This window comes from Amblyomma maculatum, chromosome 5 (assembly GCF_055883805.1).
Source record: "Amblyomma maculatum isolate TAMU_Amacu chromosome 5, ASM5588380v1, whole genome shotgun sequence".
Classification (NCBI taxonomy): Eukaryota; Metazoa; Arthropoda; class Arachnida; order Ixodida; family Ixodidae; genus Amblyomma; species Amblyomma maculatum.
Window position 1 is genome coordinate 142,589,564 of NC_139348.1, and position 22,133 is coordinate 142,611,696.

Genomic DNA, 22,133 nt, shown 5'->3' on the forward strand with positions numbered 1-22,133 from the left:
CATGTGTCTTCAAATGTCCCAACAAACACGGTACGTCGTGATGTTTTCTTTCCGTTAAAGATTTTACTAGGGGTTGATCTTCTGTACTGTGCAAGATATATATCGTGATCCTGACTGTATCCACGAACATTCGTCATCAGTCTCACCCGATATACAAGTGGCAAGCGTGGTTTGGTGTTCCGAACGAAGTTCTGCCGGTTTCTTGTTGACTTCTCACACGTGTGCAATAGTTCAAAATTAGAACGAACAAAATCAAGCTAAAGAAATGGGTTAAGAGAGCAAAATATTTCAAGGTGTAAAAGATGACCACTCAGAATACTCTTCCGGCCCATTTTATTAAAACTGAGCCAGAAAATGTTTCGCATGTTACGTGAGATGTTTTCTGCGATACTAGGCAGCTGTTAAGAGGTTGTTTTGTGGAAATCACGTCGTTCGGCAACTATGGCAGTCCTCCAGTAGTTTTTTGTTACCACCGCGTTTCTGGCGTCACATCCGGGTCACTGGAATATGTACATCTGCGTAAAGCTTGAGTGTTCTTGAGTGTAGGTCGCCGGGTAATTGTAGATCAGGGCGCTGCTCTCATCTTCAGGCGTGGCAAAACTGTGGTCGTTCTTCCGGGCTGCGTCGAAGATTTAAAAAAATGCATAAAAAATGATCAATAAGTAATGCTGTACAGTGATTCGTGAATTCAAAGTTTATTAAATGCACTAAACATCCACTGTAAGTTCCGTACTCAGGAGAATGCTCAAGGGGTGGGTGGAGGGGTAGATTTGAAGAAGCAATTAAAAAATAATCGGCTCATACGTCCAGGCGCAGACATACGTATACAAAGGAAAGCTCCACAGATTTTACAGAAACTTCGTAGTAGACAAAAATCGTCTTTTCCCTGAAAACTTGCTATGTTTATAACTGCTGACGTATAGTTGCGTCCTCATATATACTGTCACTCAAGGCAGCAACAGGGGCCACGTTGACTGCTAATGAAGTGGTTAAACGTACCTTGTACGCCCTTAAAGTCATGTTAGATATATTTGAGTAAAACCTTGAATACAGGTAGACTGCGATTTCAGACAATATTTCACTGTAACACTAAAAGCCACAAAAGGAACTATGTTCGTTAGGCGTTCTACATCATCATTAAAAAGTAGCCATGGCTGTAAATTTCGGTTTGTTTGTTTTTGTAACTTCGAAATTAGTAAATAAGTTTCTGCTTTCTGAAGCTGCATCACGGGACAAGCATAAAACTTCATCACGGCTCAAGCTTAAACAACCTGCATCTTGAAATTTTTGAAGATGAACTGTTCGCCACGGTATACCACGCGCTCCATAAGCAAGTATTAATTTGAAAATTATAAGTTTCCATCGACCCACTTCCTCCACAGGTTTTGTTTTGTTTTTTCTTCCAAGGTGGAAACAAACAAATGACACCGCTAACAATGGTAGCATGCTCGCCTTCATGCCTACGATTTGCCTTAGAATGGCTTTACTGCCGACGGTGACGTCTCCTACGATGACGCTTCAGATAGTACACAAAAAGAAATACCTTGCATCACTGCCTGTTAGGCCGACACAAATCTATCGAGGTGACGTCACGTATAGTTCCATTGCCTCTTGAAAAGCAGATGTGTCATGCAGCATCGTCGTAATCAATACTGCAGTGAAGAAAAGTTTAACGCTCCACCGGCGATGATGGCGCCACACTTGTTTACGAACACGAAGTGGGTGTTTACCTTCTCGGAGAAAGAAGTTGGCGAAATACTGCGACGCTCGCACGGCGCTCTCGGAGTGAGGAATGTGCACGTGTCCCTTCTTGTACGCCCATTCGAAGTTGTTCTTCTCAGGGTGGAACTGGACTCCGTAGAACGGGTACTGAAGAGCTGCGACACACGGAAGACAAGAGTTTAAGTAAAGCGAAATTGAAAACCACCCATGGTGTGTCTGACAAGCGAATGTTTTTCGCTCATTGGTGGAAGCCGTATATTGTATGAAAAGACCGACGTGGAGCATAGTTCTGATTCAAACATGGCAGCGTGTCTGCCAGAAGTAACCAAGCTGCTTACGACTTCTCATTTTATCGGTGGACACATTACAATTCACAGAATGGGTAGTGACGCCGCAAATTCATTTCACGTATGTTGAAGCCGACGAGGACTGCAGACTGCAACGCCACCGCTACCCCTTTTTCGCCAACCCACTCTTTCCGCGATCTTACGGCAGCCCGTATACTTTTGACAAAAACGACCAGTTTCACCTGCGTGATGCTTCAACTGTTGTCGAATTCTCTGAATATGATATTTCGATAAAGACTCATGTTTATTGTGCCGTTCCAAAATGCCCGTATTTTTTCCTTCGATGACACAAACTGAAAGAAACACAAACGTTTAGAGCCGGCCACATGATGTGACGCGAGAAATGTGCGTCGGCAATAGAGGTTCTTCATTTCACTTAAACACTGGTCGCCTTCCCGTTGTGTATTTGACTTAAGTTTGGACGTCGCTCTCCGTTCCAAAGGTGAATGAACTCGAGAACAGTGGGGCTTTTGAGTGGAAAAGTGTGGGAGGCAGGTTGGTTGACTTTGGGTGGAGGAGTGTGGAAGTAGAAAACAGGTGGAGGGCGAGGATGGGTGGGTAGGGAGCGCAGGCCTCCGAAAGGGTAGCAATGACTTCAAAAAACACCAAAATAACAGACTTCGGTCAATCGGGGACACTAATTCAAACGCATTTATAAAGCTTTGTACAGCAAAGAATATATTCCTAGCAAAAAACACCTCCCATTTGTATTTCAAAATTAATGTTAGCCGATTCATTTTTGGGGGTTTCTTACGACAACAGCTTAATCAGCGGAAAAAATAAAGATTGATGCCTAAAAACTGAACAGTGAGTTATTGATGCAGTAGGGAGAAAATCGATGAAAAAAAAGAGCATGTTTACCGTTGATAACGTTCGTATTCTTCCAAGGAATGCAATATGAAAACCATGTGCATCAGCTCTCCTAACAATTGCATGTGCCAAGCTGCCAAAGAATCGCGTATTGTGCCCACATCCCGTTCATCATTCCAGTCAGTTACTTCAAATGTATTATGAATTCATGACCGTTGATCACATATAATGACCATGACCGTGAACATAGCAGAGCCCCATGATAGCTTGCCTTCCATGCTGGAGATAAATTGTACGCCATCCGGCTCGACGTTAGTTGACAACGGCCGGAAAAACCGGTCCAGGCCGAAAGCGGTGAAGTTCTGCACAAGAGAAAATCAATGCAAGCAATAGTAGGAAAATATTTTTGCATCAGAGTTATTTTGTTGCCACGTATATGTTATATGCATCTGATCACGCAACAAGGACGCCAACTATCTGTAGTAAACGTTTGCAAGTATAAATTTTATGTAGTTAGAATTTAATAATTTCGTAAAATGCAGCTCTCCAATATGCCCACGCCCAGCGGGAAGAGGCTGTAATGCCTCCCTGTGCCGAACCTCGAGGCAGATATATCGCGACAAAACCAACAGCATGTCACATCCATTGCGCTTTATCAAGAACTGTGAACCACATCAAGAAGTTGCCTTAAAACAGCAGGAATCAATTCGAATATTTGATTAAATTTGATTTGAGGGGTTTAGCATCCCAAAGCGACTCATGTTATGAGAGACGCCGTAGGGGATGGCTCCGGAAATTCCGACCGCCTGGCGTCTTTAACGCACACTGACATCGCACAGTACACGGGCGTCTTGCTTTTCTGCTCCATCGAAAAGCGGCCGCTGAGGCCGGGACTCTATTCTGCATCTTTGGGCACATTAGTCGAGCTCCCTAGAAAATACGATTGCTAGGAATCGGTGTTTAATTTTGGGACATAACGTCCTGAAGCGGCAGAACGGCTAAGGCGGACGCCGCTCTAGTGAGCCTTGAAATAAATTAGCAAACTTGGATACTTAGCGTTTCCTCGCAGTGAACCTAAGCCCGGCCACCCCGGGCCAGGAGTGAAATTATGAATTTGATCTCAAGCGAACGCCAAAAAAAAACAGACACAGCAACGATTTATAAGGGTAATATATACATATATATTAAAAACACGTTGGAAATCACTCTAGCATTGTATTATACAAAACAACGAGAGACATTCGTTGCTAAGGCATATACAAGTACATATGCCGTGACACCAGTGTACAACCTAGTGATATGCCGAAGTAAGGGTTGACGCGAGTTTCAAAGTAACGAGCAGAATTTATTTCGGAACATATTCATAGTGCGACTTTCTTGCGAAAATGTAAAATGCGGGAGTAATTTCAAGTTACCTGAAAAAAAAAACATAATTAAGAGCCATTATACTGATGGGCTTATTTTCAAGCCACTCAAATGTCACATTGTTTTAATGATTGGGAGCCAGCCTTTAACGCTTTGGGGAAGGTCCACGCTGTTGGTTTGTCGAGCAAGAACTGTTTAACCATAAGCACAACGCCTTGTTAATGAAACTTTAAGAAAGAGGAACTGACTGACCAATCAGGATTAATAAAACACTCGATGGATTAGAGGATTGATCTTGCGACAGTAACATAGGTTTGCCTCCATACCTGTGGTGTCAGGCAGTTTCGATGAGAATTATACGTGATGGCCTCCTTCTTCAAAGCCTTCTCCAAAGTCCTGGGAAGCCCGTCGAACAACCGGCTCTCACGGAAACCTTCGCAGTGCACAGAATGTTCAGGCGATGTTTATTTCAAGTAAAAAAGGCAAACAAATACGAATATGGTGCAAACATTTCAAACACTGGCGCACACTTTTGAAAAACTGCTATTTGGTCCACAAAAAACAGCTTCATTAGTAGCAGCGTAGATTATAAGTTTCTTTCTCTCTGATATTTTTATTGTTTTTGGGCACGAATAAAACTGAGTTTAGATGAGGGCACCGAGCACTGAGCTCACGAACTCCTCATTCTGAAAGCAATTCATAGAACTTATGTGTATGTAGTTAGTATAATGTGGCTGCCTGTCCCAGTAGCAATACGGCCCATGTTTTCATGTATTTTGGTAGTATCCACGAACCATCACCCTACCGGCCTGTTTTGAACGGTTCGCCTGCCACCAGCCTAGTATTATATCCAATCACATCTTAACATCTCCCTTTCCCTACCCCACGCTCGCCAAGAATGGCGCCACAGAAGATGGCCAACATAGGTCGCGACCAGTATCCTCCCTCCCCTCCAAGGATATCCCAAAGCCACAAGTAGTAGCAGTAATAGTTAACTTTAAGGCGACCGAGTTTCTTCCGCACAGCACTAAATCATCTACATTTACTACTACTAGATCGTCTACTTTAAAGCAGGACGTGATGTACCGGGAGCCCCCTGTCAGTAGGACGTGACTTTCTTGATGTCCTCTATTTTCCGGGCCCTTTAAGGAGGAACAAGATTTCAGCTCACCGCGAGTGAAGTTCAACGGGAGCGGAAGGTCCTCGGCAAAGCAGGGCCTCAGGACTAGCTTGTCGATGGCCAGACGAGACAGCGCCTCGAAGCCCAGGCAGGTGCCCCAGAGAGGAAACTTTGTGCCATTCTTGTTGGCCTTTGCGATTTGCGACAGAAAAATTGCCAAGGCGGATTCTGAGAAACGTTTTGGACACGCCAAAACATGATCATACTCGAGCCGGGTTATAATCGACTATACACCAATTTGTCTCAGTGTGATGCGCATCTTTCTGGTGGACCACCACATACTCTTTGTCCTGGTGCAAGAGCATCTCCGACCAGCCCACACAGTCTCTGAGTGCCTCGTGGACTCTCAGTAAACTAGTACACCTTCATGCTGTCACTCCGAGGGTATGTACAGTATCGCCCATTTCTAGATATCACATGGTCACGGCTTTCAAAGAAACATTGTATTCGATGCGGTCGCACATTTCTCGCTCTCATGGTATCTTCAAAGCATTTTTGACGGCTTTCTTTGCGGGATTTTATTCGAGATAACAGTGTGATCGTCGATGTATAGTACATCTGGACCAGTTGAGGCTGCAACTTGGACCAGCTGGAAGTGGTAGATTCATAGCACTAGGCGCAATGAAACGAAATAAAAATTGCTGATGCACAAGGCTCTTAAGACTACTTTCGTGCTGCGAATAAAAGTCTGGCGTGGATTAAGATGTGCACTATTATATGTAATCTGATGGATTAAGATGTTCCAAGAAGCGGCATAAAATTGATTACGTGGTGGATTGAGGAGAATAAAGAGGAGGAGTAAAAGGAATTAACACTAGTCACGTGTATCTACAGCGGTGACTGTCTATAGCACCGCTACGACCCCATGACTGCCCCATTGATGTCATAAAGACTTTTTTTGGGATCACTTTTTTTCTTGACACCGCGCTGTCGGGGCCCGATGCTAATGAGGCCGTTAATGTTTTCGTCATAAAAACAAACACGTACCATTGCTGGACAAAGGAAAGGGGTGAGCTAGAGCGCACATGGAAACGTAGGAAGTTCATCCCTTTTACATACATGCTATACGTAGAACACTCAGTACTAAACAGCCTCTCAGCTTTTTTGAGACTGCGCCACAAATGGTAGCTATGCCTTTCTTTCAAGAACTTTGCATCCTGGATATGGGGAATAAGATGATTTTTATCCCATATAGCTTCCGTAGCAAGCAATACTTTGCAAAACAGTGACCGATGTAGAACGCCGTCCACCATTTTTGGTGCTTATGTCTCGCCACCGGAAGAGTCGTCTTTTTTTTTTTTTAATTTCAAGTCCAATATGCACCATTAGGGCTGGCGTATCTGAAGTCGCGTCATTTAGGTGCTATTTCCACCAATTACGACACTTTGGGCAAAATTTTTCACATCACTGAAAGAAATTCCCAGCTAGTATTCTTTTCTTTTAAAGCTGAAGGAGTAACAAACTGTCTTTCTTAAGCGGGAAAATATCTTTTCGGTGAAATTAAAATACAGCATCTGAAAATTAACTAGAAGGAAGTGCATGTTACTACCTCGTCTTTGAAAAAAAAAATAAAAACATAAGGCTAGGAAGCCAAAGACCTACATTGAAAATTAGGGATACCAAACATGAAAGCAAGAAGTACTGTTCTTCAGCGATAGCGGCATACAAGAAACAAATAAATAGGTGCTCTTTTCTAGCTTTCTTTTGTATTAAAGGGGTGTCCCGTTAAACATGCATCATCAAATTACATTGGACATGCATAAGTTGGAGGAAGGAGTACAATTAACATTCTAGGAGAAATCTGCAAAGGTAATGTGTTCATAAGAGATCTTCAGTATCCGCCTACTGAAACCAAATGCACAGTTCCAAAGAAGAGCCGTACCTCTGAACAAGCGTAAGCCACGGAAACAAATCGACATTTCTGAAATGTGCTTCCTAAGGTGTCGTTATAAAGCTCACTTAAAATCTGTGTCAGAAAATCCTGCATTTTTTTAGCTTTCAAAACATGAAGGAGCCGCTGGTTCTGTGCGCCTTTCGCTAGCTATATGCACCTGCTTATGGCAGTCCAAAGAAAAGGTGATTCGCCACCTTTGTGTACTCTGTGGAACACTCTCTACCCAGCAGAAACAAGTGTTGTGCACATCCCTAATGTCTGGCGAAGCAGAGGAATTGTGCCACTTAAGGGCACAGCGGATTATGTCGATGTGGTTACAGCCACCCCTACCTGACGTTTGTGCATAAACACCTTCGTGTCTAGTTCACTCTCTTGCATTTTCACCCTGCCACGATAACCTCGTTAAATGCAGTCAAATGAGTACCTGTACGGCGAGATCATATACGATCTTGGCGGCATCCAAGTAGCCGGAGCTTTCGAGGTCTGCCTCGCCACCAGGGAATAGCACTCTGCAACAAAGATAAAAATAATGAATGCTGCGGGGTCGATCAGAATAAATTGATAGGGCATGTTTTGTTCTTTCCCAATTCACTACGAAGACAGGCTACACACAAGCTGGCCAATACCATCGCGCCACTTCCAACTTATTACGTATACTGCCGAAGTCATATCGTAGACAGAATGCCGTTATCTCACAAAAGGGTAAACCAATTGGTCGGGTTACGGTCGGCAGAATTCTGTTTGTTTACATTAAGCCAATATGTCCGATTACGGTATAATATGTACATTATGTTGTTAAGCAACATTTGCATACGCTGTATTATCGTAAGATGAGCTATGTTTTACAAGCTATGCGGCATCGTTGTAGTCTATGATCTCATGTCTATGATATGATATGCTGTAACTTTATTATATAAATTCAGAAGGATAACCATTAAGCCATGTTACCAGCTATAGTTAGTACAAGTTATGCAGTGATGTGCTCTTATGAGTTGTACGATGTCCAAGGCTTTGCTAAATCGCGTTAGTTCACTGCGTATTATAATATTGTATCTGTCAGGAGACTGGATCATGTATGTCGATTACCAGTATTGACGGTGAGATGCCCAAAAATTTCTCGTATTGGCAGCTTATTTGCATTGCATCTAATAACTACCATGGGAAATCTGCACAACTTCCTATACATAGTCTAAAAGAATGTCGGAATCATAATATCCCACTAGCCATCAAGCTGCTGCAGCAACGCCACTTAAAAGGCGCTTTTACGCCAATTATCAAGACGACTGTAACAGCAATCATTAACTATTAAAAACACTCACCCGTTCACGGAGTTGAATACATCTATGTAGTAGTCTTTGGTTTTGTTGACGCTGCAATCGTAAAAGAACTGTAAGAAATCGATGTTACTCAAGCCACCGAAACAAGTGTTCTAAAAACTTATTTTCACGAGTGACAACGACGACAGGTGCTCTAGAATACAAAAGACGGATTTTCATAAAAGTACGACTAAAGCACCATTGCAGGGCCTCACATGACAGATATATAAACGTAATTGAGACTAAAGAAAGAGGAGATAGTCTGTTTCGCAAAGGTTTTTCCCCGCTAAAGTGCATCGGAAGTAGAAACGTATGCTAACACTGCGGGATGATCTCGAAAGGAATCTTGCTAACGATACAACAGCATAAACGATATTATCAAGTGGCGGTGGCAATGCTGTGATCACAAAAGAACACACAGGTGTAGCAGCACGGAAAGTAACATTGTATTGGGCTGACATGCGCCCTCAAAATAACTGAACATCTCGGCGGGGCGATAGCAGCTAACATGCTCGCTGGTCGTTGAGTTACTAACTCCGTCGAGGACACATCTTGATAAAGCCGCAAATGGTGCCTAGCATAACCTGGAACATTGTAGAAACTCATGTGAGTGGCCGGAATCTTCTAGATACATCTCGGCGCATCTTAACCGCGCGACAAATAAAATGATTAGGCAGCATCTCGCGACAACGAGCATGAACCAACAAAGAATACAAAATCGGTCCATACACAGTGATAAGGTCACATGCCGGCGGCTGTCGAAAGATAAGAATTATAAAGATTTTAATCGTTCACGGCAATATTTCAGTTAGACGGGAAAAAGTGTGTCCTCGAAAGTTAAAAACAGAGATTAAACGCTATATGATTTAGGCACATCAAATAACGGGCCGGCCTTCATGATATATCAAGATCACATCGCAATGGCGAATGTGGCGTATTAGCGACATAGGCCTCATTCTGCTGAAACTCCGGTTGTGCCTGCGCTGTCGGCGTTGTGCATAAAAATATTATGAGGGACGCTTAAGGAGCTTAGGCGTCCTATAAAGGAACGATGCGACAGCGTAGACTGCCAGCCCACATATAAAGACCCACTCTAACCTAGCCATATGAACCTGCCAGCGCGGTGGCATTGGGGGTAACGCGAATGCAGGACTCCTGGCAGGTTGAGTCTGACATCACCCTCCAATATGAAAGGAGAGGCCAGAGATGGCAGCTCCTGCCGGACGTAACGGCAGGCGACCGTACATCCAGTCAGTGCGTGGTCATTTCAACTGCCAGTTACCGCCTGCCAGCGCCGTACTGGTGATTTATCACTCACAACGCCAACGCCTGTACTGACGCCGAATTTTCGACGAACGACGTCCGGAAAGGAACCTGGAATACACTCAAAAGGCACAGTTGAGAATAACCTAAGTGTAAAAGCGAGGAGGAACCGCTTTATAATTATCCAGTTTCAACCCTGAGGGACGATCTACCACAGTGCACTGAAGCTGACTGGGGGCCTTATTGGCGCTACTTCGGCTAAGCATACCAGTGTGTGTAAAGCTGATTGCGGAAGATTAGACCGACACAAAAATCCGTAGCCGCCTTGTCATCAGGGCCGGCGTTCGAAGCTCGCGAGCCGTGCTCATGCGCAAATTCGAAGATGTTAAAACTCGCTACTACCTCAGTAGTACTTGCGAGCGGGCTAGTTGGCTATACGACTTGTGCGTGTGTTGCATTTGTGTATAAACCATGCAGCGCCGCCAGAGGTCGTCGAAGTCGCTACTACCATGCTACCGCCACCGTTAACAAGACTGAAAAAACTGTTCATGCGCTCATTTCAGTTACATCAACGGTAGCATAACACTGCTCTCTACAAGAACGTTATGCTAATTAATTCTGGTGCTAAACTGCCGACACAAGAAGAGAGATAGAAGATTGACATGGAAGCTGTACGCGCTTGTTGAGAGATGAGAAAAAGGTGACAGGTCAATTTTTTTCAAGGAAAGCAAGCGAGAGAAAACAGTTCGCGTGAAGCCTTATCCGTTCGCTTGTTACTCCCTAGACAAAGGGCCAAGCTTATTGAAGTAAACTCCACTTCCTATAGGAATCGCACAAGAGCAATCGATTACAACTGCGTTATTTTTTCATCGATATTTTATCAGCACAGCGTAAATTTACACAGACGAATGGGAACGAGCTGGTGCGATGTGCTTGATTCATTATGTTTCAGCGCATTGGTAATTTTATCTGCAGTTGCTTTTTGAAATTTTTCTTTGGAATATTTCCCACGTTTCGTGAAGTGGGAATGGTCAAGAGGTTGTCGACTTACGCTCCGGTCAGAGGTGCGTTGCTTTAATATACAAGGGCCTTGCGCACCACATCGGTGTAAATTAAATATCTTAGCTAGTCGCACTCAGGGAAGACAAATCCCAAGCTTACAACACATCACATTTAGTTGTGCCGGGTGTCGAAATGCGGAATGCAAATCAGGGGATAATCAAATGGCAGCTGTTCTGGCTTGCATTTGTGAATTATTGCTCCATCGCAAGGGAATTCATACTCAAGCGGGGATTGCCACCGATTTCAGGTTCGACGTACTCCCACTCTTTACTTCTTGTTCTTGGGAAGGAAAGCAATTATTATTAGCAATCCGCTACTGAAAAAAGAACATAATGACGCTTAAACTTCCTGTTAGGAGTGGAAGTGGTTACTGTTACAATAGTACAGATCCCAGGCATGTGTTAAGAAGTCCTACGCACCGCAACGCGTTCACTGGGTGCCCCTCTAACACTCTCGGCACAGCAATACTTCCTGGTCTAAATGTTGCGTTCCCGCCCGGCACACAAAGAACCTCGGTTCGAATCCCAATGCCAACAAAGTGATTTATAGAATTGCTTCTATTTTCTGAAATGCCCCCATTAGGGGAACCTCCTCACCAATTCTTGCCTTCACTTAGCCCTTCCCGAATCATTTAGCTGCTGCACGCGCACACATATTCAAACCTATGCACTGAGTGCTCAGAACTGGCGATCTGGCGTGCCAGTGCGTCGCCACAATGATTGAACTTTCTTTTGCAAACAAAATGGCGCAATAGTATTTGTCATGGTTTGCAGTGGATGGCACCAAAGCACGAAAGCGTCGCATTGCAGGAGATCCCAACACGGACGCTTACAAAATGGGAACCACTCGACCGCCGGCGGATTCGATGTACTTCACGTAGGAAGCGGCGATGTAGGTGCTGGTCCTGCTGGGGTTGTACGCATGGCTGTACAGGTGCTGGGCCACGATCCCTGCGTGTTTCCATAAGCTGCTGTACCTTTCAGACCGTTCTCAAAGACGCGGTTTGCGATTATTTCCCGGCAACCTATCTCACGCAAAATTACACATCTCCCGTATATAATGTCAGGAACGATAGTCACAGATATGGCATACTGTAACTTAATGCAAGCCTCAGTCTCAGACAAGATGAAACCTCCGAAATTTTCAACTCTCCACGAGGTTCCTTGCAAGAAGGAATAACGGTATTGATAATCGCGTCTCCTAATTATGTGTCACGAAACACGATCCAGTTAATATCATGCTATATGACATATGGTCCCGTCCCAGCCAGCAGATCTGGACGTTGAATCGTAGACGTCTGTTACGTGACCAATCTGAAATGAAGACCGCGCCTCCTGATCAATAGAAATTAATCACAATCCCTATTGATCACGAAGGGTGGTCTTTATTTCAGATTGATCGCATAACAGACGTTTCTTAGGAGAAACATGCGTTACTACTGCTAAAGAATCATAATGTATAAAAATTTGTCCTGCGCTTTGAAAATTCAGTTCATAGAAAGTAGTTTTTCAGTCATACGCCAAATAGCCTACGCAGAGCTTTGCCGTCTAGAAAATTCGCTTTATGTGAAAACTGCTGCAAAGAACTAAAGGATGTAAGATGGGACACAGGAATGTAGCAAGAGCAAGGGCACAGGTCACTCACGTGACCACACACGACGACACGTTGGTAAAAATATTGCTTTATAATGGAAACTGCTTGCGGAATGAAAGCCCATTTTGCCAGTGTAGGTTCGCTAAATAAAAATTAAGATTGACGATATTACGACCATCTATTTTCGCAGGAGTCGATTGCACTGCTATTACTGAAGATGTTTGTAAACACCAACTTATGTTGATTTAATTGATTGGTTCATTGATTGATCGTGTACAACGCGAGGATTCTAGGAGAGATTAGTAACCTAGTCCAAATCCGCTGCAGGAAAATTTGGTTCATTCAGCGCAATGACATCGCCTCTATCGCGATAGCGGCAAGCCAGCGTGCGGTGTCAACCTGTTGCATATTACCTACACCTGCATCCGGTGCATTTCTTGGCACAACAAGTGTACTCACAGCAGTTGTCGGAAGCGTCGGTGGAAATTTGTTTGCGTGTTGAAAAAACTGTGTACATTTGCATGTACGTTCGTTTGTTTGTTTATCTTTATTTAATGATTATAACTACATTGCTATCAAAACTGTTAGTGCAGGGAATTGAGCTACAAGAGTTTCGTACCAATAAAGAAAACTAAAAGTCTCGACGAGGCACTTGGCTATGACAGACCCAGCAGTTGAGGCCTCCGGTTTGATTTAGTGAGCATAGAGTTCTTTATTGGGTGCTGACATGATGCTTTTTTTGTTCAGACTCTACCGAAATGCGGCCGCCGCGTCCACAATGGAGCCCTCGGTCTTCGGTTCAACAGCCCAATTCCAAAGCAACCGCGGCGCATCTACAAAGCAAGAGATGTGTCGGAAACACGGCCACGCGTTATTGGATAATGAATAAAAGTTTTCAGGAAGAAGTATAAATGAATCTCGAACTCTTTGTCAACAGTAAACCACCACGGCTCACCTGTATAGCCTAGATAATGTGTTGATTTTGACCCGTTTTTAAAGAATCAGTGTTAAGCGCCATTTTAATGAAGTACAGATTCTATACCATGTTTTGTAGGGTCACTGACCAAGTCAAAGTTTAATAAAAACTTTATTAAACTTTGACTTGGTCAGTAACCCTATAATTTTCTTTATGTCACCACCTGACCAGACGATGTTCCGTCGAACTCTTGATTACATTATACCACGTTTTTTGTTTTAAGTAAAACACTAAATGTATTAGAATGAGTCCCCGCCGCGGAGATGAATTGGTCAGGGCGCTCGACTGCTGTACCCAAGGATGTGGGATCGAATCCTGGCGACGGCAGCTGCTTTTCGGTGGAGGCGAAAAGTTAGGCTTCCATGAACTGTGCGATGACAGTGCATGTTAAAAAACCCACAGGCGGTCAATATTTCCAGAGCCCACGACCTCGGAGTCTCTCATAGCGTGAGACGCTTTGGGACGTTGAACCCCATAAGCCATAATCAAAACCATAATAGAATGAAGTTTATGTTTTGTACAAAGCCTCTGCAGTCTATTTACTTTGCCATCAGTAAGTGTCAATCACAGGCCGCATTCAAAGAGCGATTTGGTCTGGGCCATAGTTAAGATTCGTGGTCTGCCTCCAGATTCCCGTTTTCTATTCGTTATGGCGACCGACCATAACAGCGGCTGCCATCATTCGCACGCTCCTCCTTTGTGCATGCATTTAATCTGTGAATATTTACCTCTCGCTCAGTTGACGTCACCCCTGAGTTCCCCAATACTTCCGAGCATTTACTTGAGCAGAGTACGTACTCCACTTGGTACTTTGTTGTGGACGTTGTTATAACTACACAACTAAGACTATGCAGCGTTCTCAGCAATGTGTCACGCCCGTGCGTTTCATTCATAGTCTATATACAGTGTTACCCGAAGGAACGGAAACGTAGATATCAGACGTTGCAATAATGATTAATTAATTTTAACCTTTCGTACCATCCAGCAAGTCAGCTTGCAGTGAGCTGTCATACGACGCGCTTTCTTTGCTTGTTGCGGCACACAGCATTGTTAGCAGTTTCATCACGATAAGACACCTGCTATGCAAATACCCCTTATTGTTTGCTCCGGTGAAACGCACTCTTCTGTTACTTGGCTTTGAAAATTTTGACTAATTTCTGTGCAACTGCAGGCAAGAAATGCGAAGATGTCTTGCCCGCTTCGGTAGCATTCCACGAGAAGTATAAAGCGGAGAACCGGTGACGCTTATCACCACCGCAGCTTTTAAGGCGAATGTCTTTAATGGCTCATGCTGTCGTGAACAAAATATGTCCCGCTTTTGCGGCGGCTCTGATTGGCCGAGGCCGGATGACGCCATAGAGGTCTCGACCAATCACAGAGCACCACCACAGTATGCCCGAATGAGAACTTTTATGGCCTTATGCCAATCAGTGATCTATTACTAATTAATGAGTAATATTTAAATAATTATATTGTAATAGGGCGTTTATTGACGCTCAGATGGAGAGCTGTGAGGACAGGACCTTGCAACGGCGAGCCCAGCGTACTTCTTCTTTGTCTTCGTCGCACAACGCACAGGTGCATGTCGATGGCTGAAGTGCTGACTATCACAGTACATTTTCCCCCCGGGTAAAAAAAAAGGAGCCATCCTGGCGACTTATGGCGCGGAAAGCACAGCGGGGTCATAGAATGGCTTCAATCGGTTCACGTGAACTGTTTCACGACCACGGCGACGCAAGTCCGCAGAAGGCGTGACGGGCTCAACTACGTAGTTGACTGCAGATGTTTGCTGGAGGACCCTATATGGCCCGTGGTAGCGAGCAAGAAACTTCTTTGAAAGGCCAGGGGTTGTGGAGGGCACCCAGAGCCACACCAGTGTGTCCGGGAGATATGACGAAGCTTCGCCGGTATCACGGAGGTATTTTTGTTGCCACTGATTTTCTGTTGTGAGAGAGCGGGCGAGCTGACGGCATTCTTCTGCGTACGTGACGGCATCGGATAGCAGGGAAGATTCGGAAACGTCAGGGCGGTAGGGAAAAAGTGTGTCCATAGTACAGGGTGGCTCGCGCCCGTAAAGGAGAAAGAATGGAGAGAATCCAGTAGTGGCCTGTGTCGCGGTGTTATATGCGTAAGTAACAAACGGTAGAACTTGGTCCCAATTGGAATGGTCGGTGTTCACGTACATAGCCAGCATGTCACCGAGAGTGCGGTTAAAACGTTCTGTCAGTCCATTCGTCTGAGGGTGGTACGAGGTAGCGGTGCGGTGTATGATGCGGCATTCTTTCAGGAGAGCCTCAAGAGCGTCTGATAAGAAAACGCGTCCGCGGTCACTGAGCAGTTCGCGAGGGGCACCATGGCGAAGAACCAGGTTTTTCAGAATAAAGGCAGCCACGTCGCGTGCGGAAGCAGAGGGCAATGATGATGTCTCAGTGTAGCGGGTTAGATGATCCACTGCCACGATAATCCAGCGGTTGCCAGCTGAAGTTGTAGGAAGGGGACCGTATAGATCTATGCCGACACGATCAAACGGACGGGCAGGACAGGGCAACGGCTGCAACGAAGCAGAGGACTTGAGATGAGTTTTTCGGCGTTGGCAAGACTGGCAGGAGCGGACAAAGCGGTACATTCCACGCCAGAAGAAGCGTAGACGCAAGCGCGTGTAGGTTTTCAACACTCCGCCGTGGGCGCACTGGGGATCAGTATGGAAAGCAGCACAAATTTCGGCGCGGAGATGACGGGGGATGACTAAAAGCCACTTCCTTCCGTCGTGAAGATAATTGCGGCGATAGAGCAGCCCGTCACGAATTGAAAAATGGTGAGCTTGGCGGGCAAGCGCCCGAGACAGACGACCTGGAGAGTGACTTGAAAGAAAGTCCAGAAGTGTAGATATCCACGGGTCGCGCCGCTGTTCCGTGGCCATGTCAATAGTGGCAAGCGAGGACAAATCGTAGGCGCAGATCTCATCAGGCAACGAAGAGGGAGGTAGCGGTGAGCGCGAAAGAGCGTCCGCGTCAGTATGCTTGAGGCACGAATGTCACGAATATATGACACGAATGTCATACTCTTGGAGGCGAAGAGCCCAGCGAGCAAGGCGGCCGGACGGGTCCTTGAGGGACGCCAGCCAGCACAGAGCGTGATGATCAGTGACCACATAAAATGGTCGGCCATAGACATACGGACGGAATTTGCCGATGGCCCAAATAATGTCCAAGCATTCTCTTTCCGTAACAGAATAATTGGACTCTGCCTTGGTCAAGGTGCGGCTTGCGTACGCCACCACATAGTCTCGGATACCAGGTTTGCGTTGGGTGAGAACGGCGCCTATCCCGATACCGCTAGCGTCAGTGTGAATCTCAGTTGGCGCATTCGGGTCGAAGTGGCGGAGGATGGGAGGCGAAACTAAAAGACGGCGTAAAGTGTTGAAGGCGTCATCACAAGCAGGTGTCCATGCGCAGAGGTCGGAGCTGCCGGAGAGGAGCTGGATGAGAGGAGCAATAATAGAGGCGAAATTTAAGATGAAGCGGCGAAAGTAGGAGCATAGGCCAATGAAACTTCGTAGCTGCTTCAGTGATTTTGGGCGTGGGAATTCGGCAACTGCACGAAGTTTGGTGGGATCGGGAAGAATACCATCCTTAGAAACGACATGACCTAGAATTGTTAGTCGGCGAGCAGCAAAGCGGCACTTCTTCAGATTCAGTTGGAGGCCGGCGGTAGCGAGACAAGTGAGAACGTCCTTCAGTCGGAGCAGGTGGAATTGAAAATCGGTAGAAAAGACTACGATATCATCGAGATAGCAAAGACAGGTTCGCCACTTGAATCCACGAAGCACAGTGTCCATGAGGCGTTCAAATGTGGCCGGGGCGTTGCAAAGCCCAAAGGGCATGACGTTGAATTCATATAATCCATCTGGTGTGATGAAGGCAGTTTTAGAGCGGTCAGCGTCAGCCATCGGCACCTGCCAGTAGCCAGATCGTAAATCCAACGAGGAGAAAAACTCGGCGCCCTGCAAGCAGTCTAGTGCGTCATCGATGCGTGGCAGAGGATAGACGTCCTTGCGCGTGATCTTGTTGAGCCGGCGGTAGTCGACACAAAACCGGAAGGAGCCATCTTTCTTAGGTACCAACACAACTGGAGACGCCCAGGGACTGTGGGATGGCCGAATGACACCCCGACGGAGCATGTCGTCCACATGATCAGCAATTACTTGGCGCTCCGAAGCCGACACGCGATAGGGGCGCTGGCGCAAAGGTGCAGTTTTACCGGTGTCGATGGTGTGCTCTACGACAGACGTGCGGCCCAAGTCAGTTTGAGGAAAGTCGAATGAAGAAGCGAAGTTCTGCAAGAGGGCGACAAGTTGATCACGTTGCGCAAGTGGAAGATCAGCATCAATAGCATGTTGGAAAACGTCGGAGGGCGTCGAAGCGGTCGCAACATTGCAAGAGCACAGACTAACGTCGAAGGAGGGGGTTGAGTCAGCAAGAGTGGTGATATGACTGGGATCAAGCTCTTCAAGACGTCCAATGCATTCGCCACGGAGCAGGACTGCTGGGCAAGAAAATGGGTTCGAGGCGTAAAGTGCACTCTTGCCGTCTTGAATTTCGAGAACTGCGAACGGAAAAAGGAGGCAGGGATGACGGGAGGTGGCTTCGGAAGGTGTAAAAATCGCAGTCAAAGGAGTTACCCACTCACAAGACAGTGGCACGAGGGCAGCAGAGAACGGAGGAATGTCGGTGTCATGGGCGACGAGAAGTTTTGCAGTGCGGGGAGGGGTATCACAGAAGGGGGCATCACAGAGGGGGGCGAAGGCAATTTGTGCACGAGCACAGTCAATAACGGCTTGATGAGTCGATAGAAAATCGTATCCGAGGATGATATCATGCGAGCAGTTCGGCAGAACAATAAACTCGATGGGGTACAAGACGTCTTGAATGAGCACACGGGCTGTGCAAGATGCGGAGGGGTGAATGTGCTGTGATGAGGCGGTGCGGAGCGAAAAGTCGGAAATCGGAGTGGTCACTTTGCGAATTCGACGGCAGAGCGCTTCACTGATGACGGAGACGGCTGCACCGGTATCGACGAGAGCGAGAACTGTGGCGCCTTCTACAGAAACTTTGATAACATTAGCGGGACGACATGGAGGACTTGAGGAATTCGAAACAAGCGCAGTTCTTGCCCCCGGAACTGCGACTGTTAGTTTCCCTCAACGGTGCTGGTAGAACGTCGCAGCATTGGAGAAAGCGATCGGCGCCGAGGAGAATGTGATCGACGAGTGGTATAGGTTTGGCGATCTTGTGGGACAAATTGAGAACCGGGCGGAATCATTTGCGAGCGTGAGTCGGTATCGTACGGGTAAAATCGAATGTCAGGCTGTGAAGGTTGGAGGCGCTGGCGACAAAGGCGCGCAACATGGCCCGGCCGACCGCAGGCATAGCAAATCGGAAGGTTGTCCGTAGTACGCCAAGGTTTCATAGGATGTGGGCGGAACCTTGAGGGTGGGGCTTGAAACGAAGGCTCAGCATGCGGCGGTGAACGGTAGGCAGGGACCTGCACATAGGAGCCAGACGTGGGCGAAGGTGGTGGCCTAGCCGTTACTTGGGCATACGTGAGAGGTGCCGTCACAGGCGGCACCACGGGGTTGGACGGCAAGGCATCAGCGACGTGTTCTTGCACGACACGGCGTATAGCAGGGGCCAAAGATGGAGCCAGTTCAGGAACGAGGCGGCCCGAGTCTTGAAAATGGGGAAGGAGTGAGATTTGACGTGCGACCTCTTCACGAATAAAATCTTTGATCTTTTGATTCAGCGGACTCCCTTCAGAAGTTGGCGAACCACCCAGGGCTAATGCGGATATGCCTTCGTCGCACACACTGGAGCGGCGCCTAGAAGCGCGCCGCTTGCGGAGCTCGTCGTAGCTCTGGCAAAGCTTCACGAGTTCACTAACGCTGGTGGGATCTTTCGCTACCAGCATCTGGAAGGCGTCCTCAGAAATGCCCTCGAGGATGTAGCGGATTTTGTTTGCTTCCGGCATGGCCGGGTCGACTCGTTTGCAGAGATCAACGACGTCTTCTATGTAGCTGGTGAAGGTCTCATCAGCGCGCTGAACACGATCGTGTAAACGTTGTTCGGCACGAAGCTTACGCACTGCCGGGCGGCCGAACACTTCCGCGAAATTCTTTTTAAATGTCGACCAAGATGACAGGTCAGCCTCATGGTTGCGAAACCAGAGGTTCGCCACGTCCGTCAGATAGAATATGACGTTACTGAGCTTGTATGAGTCATCCCACTTGTTGTAGCTGCTTACTCTTTCATAGGATGACAGCCAGTCGTCGACATCTTGATCGGCCGTGCCGCTGAACAGGCAAGGGTCACGCTGGCGCACGACGCCAGCACACATGATCGTGGGTGGAACGGCCGGCAGCGTCGAAGTGTCTTGCATGGCGGTCGTAGAGGGTAGTGTACGGCTTCGCAGTTCCAGTTTGGGTGGGATCGTTTCCGGCACCTCCGCCAATTGTAATAGGGCGTTTATTGACGCTCAGATGGAGAGCTGTGAGGACAGGACCTTGCAACGGCGAGCCCAGCGTACTTCTTCTTTGTCTTCGTCGCACAACGCACAGGTGCATGTCGATGGCTGAAGTGCTGACTATCACAGTACAATATACAAATAATGACTGAGTAAGTAATTATTGATTAAGGACTAATTAAGGAATTCATTATTTAGTAATTAATTATATATTATTCTGTACTAGTTGCTTAGCAGAATGCGGCACTCAGGCTTTCAGCTTTCACTACTTTAGTCGATAAAGTCCCTCGTAATTTTTTGTTTTGTCAGAGCAGTTCCAGATGTCCCCGTGGGCTGGTCTATAACTCGCGAGATTAAATTACACGCGATTATGTTGTTCCCAACAGCAGCTACACACGCCGAAAGTGCGGGAAAGAAACTCTCTAGCAGTTAGTAATAATTACCGAATGTGCAACTAACAGTACGAGCCGCCGCCAGTCAACCTCCGCAAACTTGCCGCAAGACATGCGCACTGTTTACACAAAGTTTGATAGGTGCAGTGGTTACTCCGAAAATATGCAATAACAGATGAGAACTTCTTCCACCTCTCTACTATTTGCGACTACATTCAACAAAACGAAAAACTATTACATTTAAAAGGGTGTTCCGGCTAGTGGGTAATCTACATGAGATTCCATAGCGCACAACAGAATGAAGCGAGCTCACGGGTCGGTTATTGTTTCTTCCGTCCTTTTTGTTATTCTTACGTATTGACACATCATGTCGTTGACAAGATAAACCTGCTTGCTTCTTTATAAAGCTGGCAGCGCCAAACAAACTTTTTTTAGCCGGAATTAACGCTCGTGGTGTGTCCCTTCTGCGTTGTTCGCTATGGAACCTCATATTAGGTTTATTTTGGAGAAATCATATTTGCATGTAATAGTGCACGCTCAGTTCCGACATCTTGGAAATGACAAGCATTGAGTATGCATACTGCGGCCGACAAAAACATGTAAATAGCAAGGCTCATAATTGCACCATCACCTCGTGGTATGATGTTAAAAGCGTTCAAATTTAATGCCGCGCCAGCAGGAGGTCGTTTTGGCAGTGGGTGATCTCATAGCTAACCTTCTGCGCCTCTCGCAGACGTTATAACAACTATTTTTAAGCATGTCAGTAAATGTTATTTCTGTACTGCTGCATGAATTCGACACTCTTTAAAAATCCCAGAGCAAGAATATTAGCGCTAACGCAGTACATCTCATGCGTGATACACAGGCCAAGTCATAATCGCAAGTCTGATTCCGGCTCTATCTATTTACATCTAGCAACGCGGATCCAAAAGAGAAGCTCCTCTACAATTCTAACGTATAGTTGAATTCATAAAAGAATATAAACGAACTACGTGCTTACCTATAATCGGCCTCTTCGTGGCTGAGGCGCAAGCGGCTAAAGCCGCAAAGCAGGCCAGCGACGCCGCTCCGAACCGCATGTCTGCAGACAACGCACTGACGTCCAGGAGTGCTCACTTAACGTCCCAGATAAAGTGGTCCCATAAGGGCGGCTATTCATTCCATGCCGCGCTACTGTACACGAGCCAGGCAGATACATGATAAAGGGCGGACGACTCTATCACCTCCTCCTCGCTTCACCCTCAAAACCCGACCTCCAATGCGATAAGCGCCCCAAAAGTGCCCACTCAGCGGTTACGCTAATCATTCCTTTGTTTCCATCCAATATGCTGTCGCAAAGCGAGTTTCAGCCTTCAATTCTTTGTTTCCACTGGATACCCCACGTTTCCTTCAGGTAGTGTTCAATGGCCGAAAAAGCTCAGAAGGGTTTTTGTTTTACCCCGGCAGGTGTAAACTTGGTCTCATATGCTGTTTTCATCACTCTGAAAGACAGGGACAACATCGCCTAATCATGATGATGCGCACTAGTATAATAGATAACAACGCTCCTATACAGTCGCCCAGCCAATTCGGGGAGAACAATAACCTATTATAGTTCGGCTGATCCTGATTAGGCGAAGTCGCCCCTTGCCTTCCGGAGTTCTGCAAGTGCACTGACAATAACGGGTCTTTACAGAGGATAAGGCCACACACAC

General features: G+C 46.4%; 1 protein-coding gene across 1 annotated transcript in view; it reads right to left on the minus strand.

Annotated features, from left to right (window-relative positions):
- Window positions 1-362: 362 nt before the first annotated feature.
- LOC146189804 (gamma-glutamyl hydrolase-like) overlaps window positions 363-22,133 on the minus strand; it is a 39,143-nt gene continuing 17,372 nt past the window's right edge. The window contains exons 4-11 of the mRNA XM_084603326.1: window positions 11,792-11,909; window positions 8,638-8,688; window positions 7,743-7,827; window positions 5,416-5,554; window positions 4,571-4,677; window positions 3,151-3,241; window positions 1,731-1,877; window positions 363-619 (exon numbers count right to left, since the gene is read on the minus strand). Of these exons, the coding sequence (XP_084459452.1) occupies window positions 498-619; window positions 1,731-1,877; window positions 3,151-3,241; window positions 4,571-4,677; window positions 5,416-5,554; window positions 7,743-7,827; window positions 8,638-8,688; window positions 11,792-11,909 (860 nt within the window). The 3' untranslated portion in view covers window positions 363-497. The remainder of the gene's footprint in view (window positions 620-1,730; window positions 1,878-3,150; window positions 3,242-4,570; window positions 4,678-5,415; window positions 5,555-7,742; window positions 7,828-8,637; window positions 8,689-11,791; window positions 11,910-22,133) is intronic.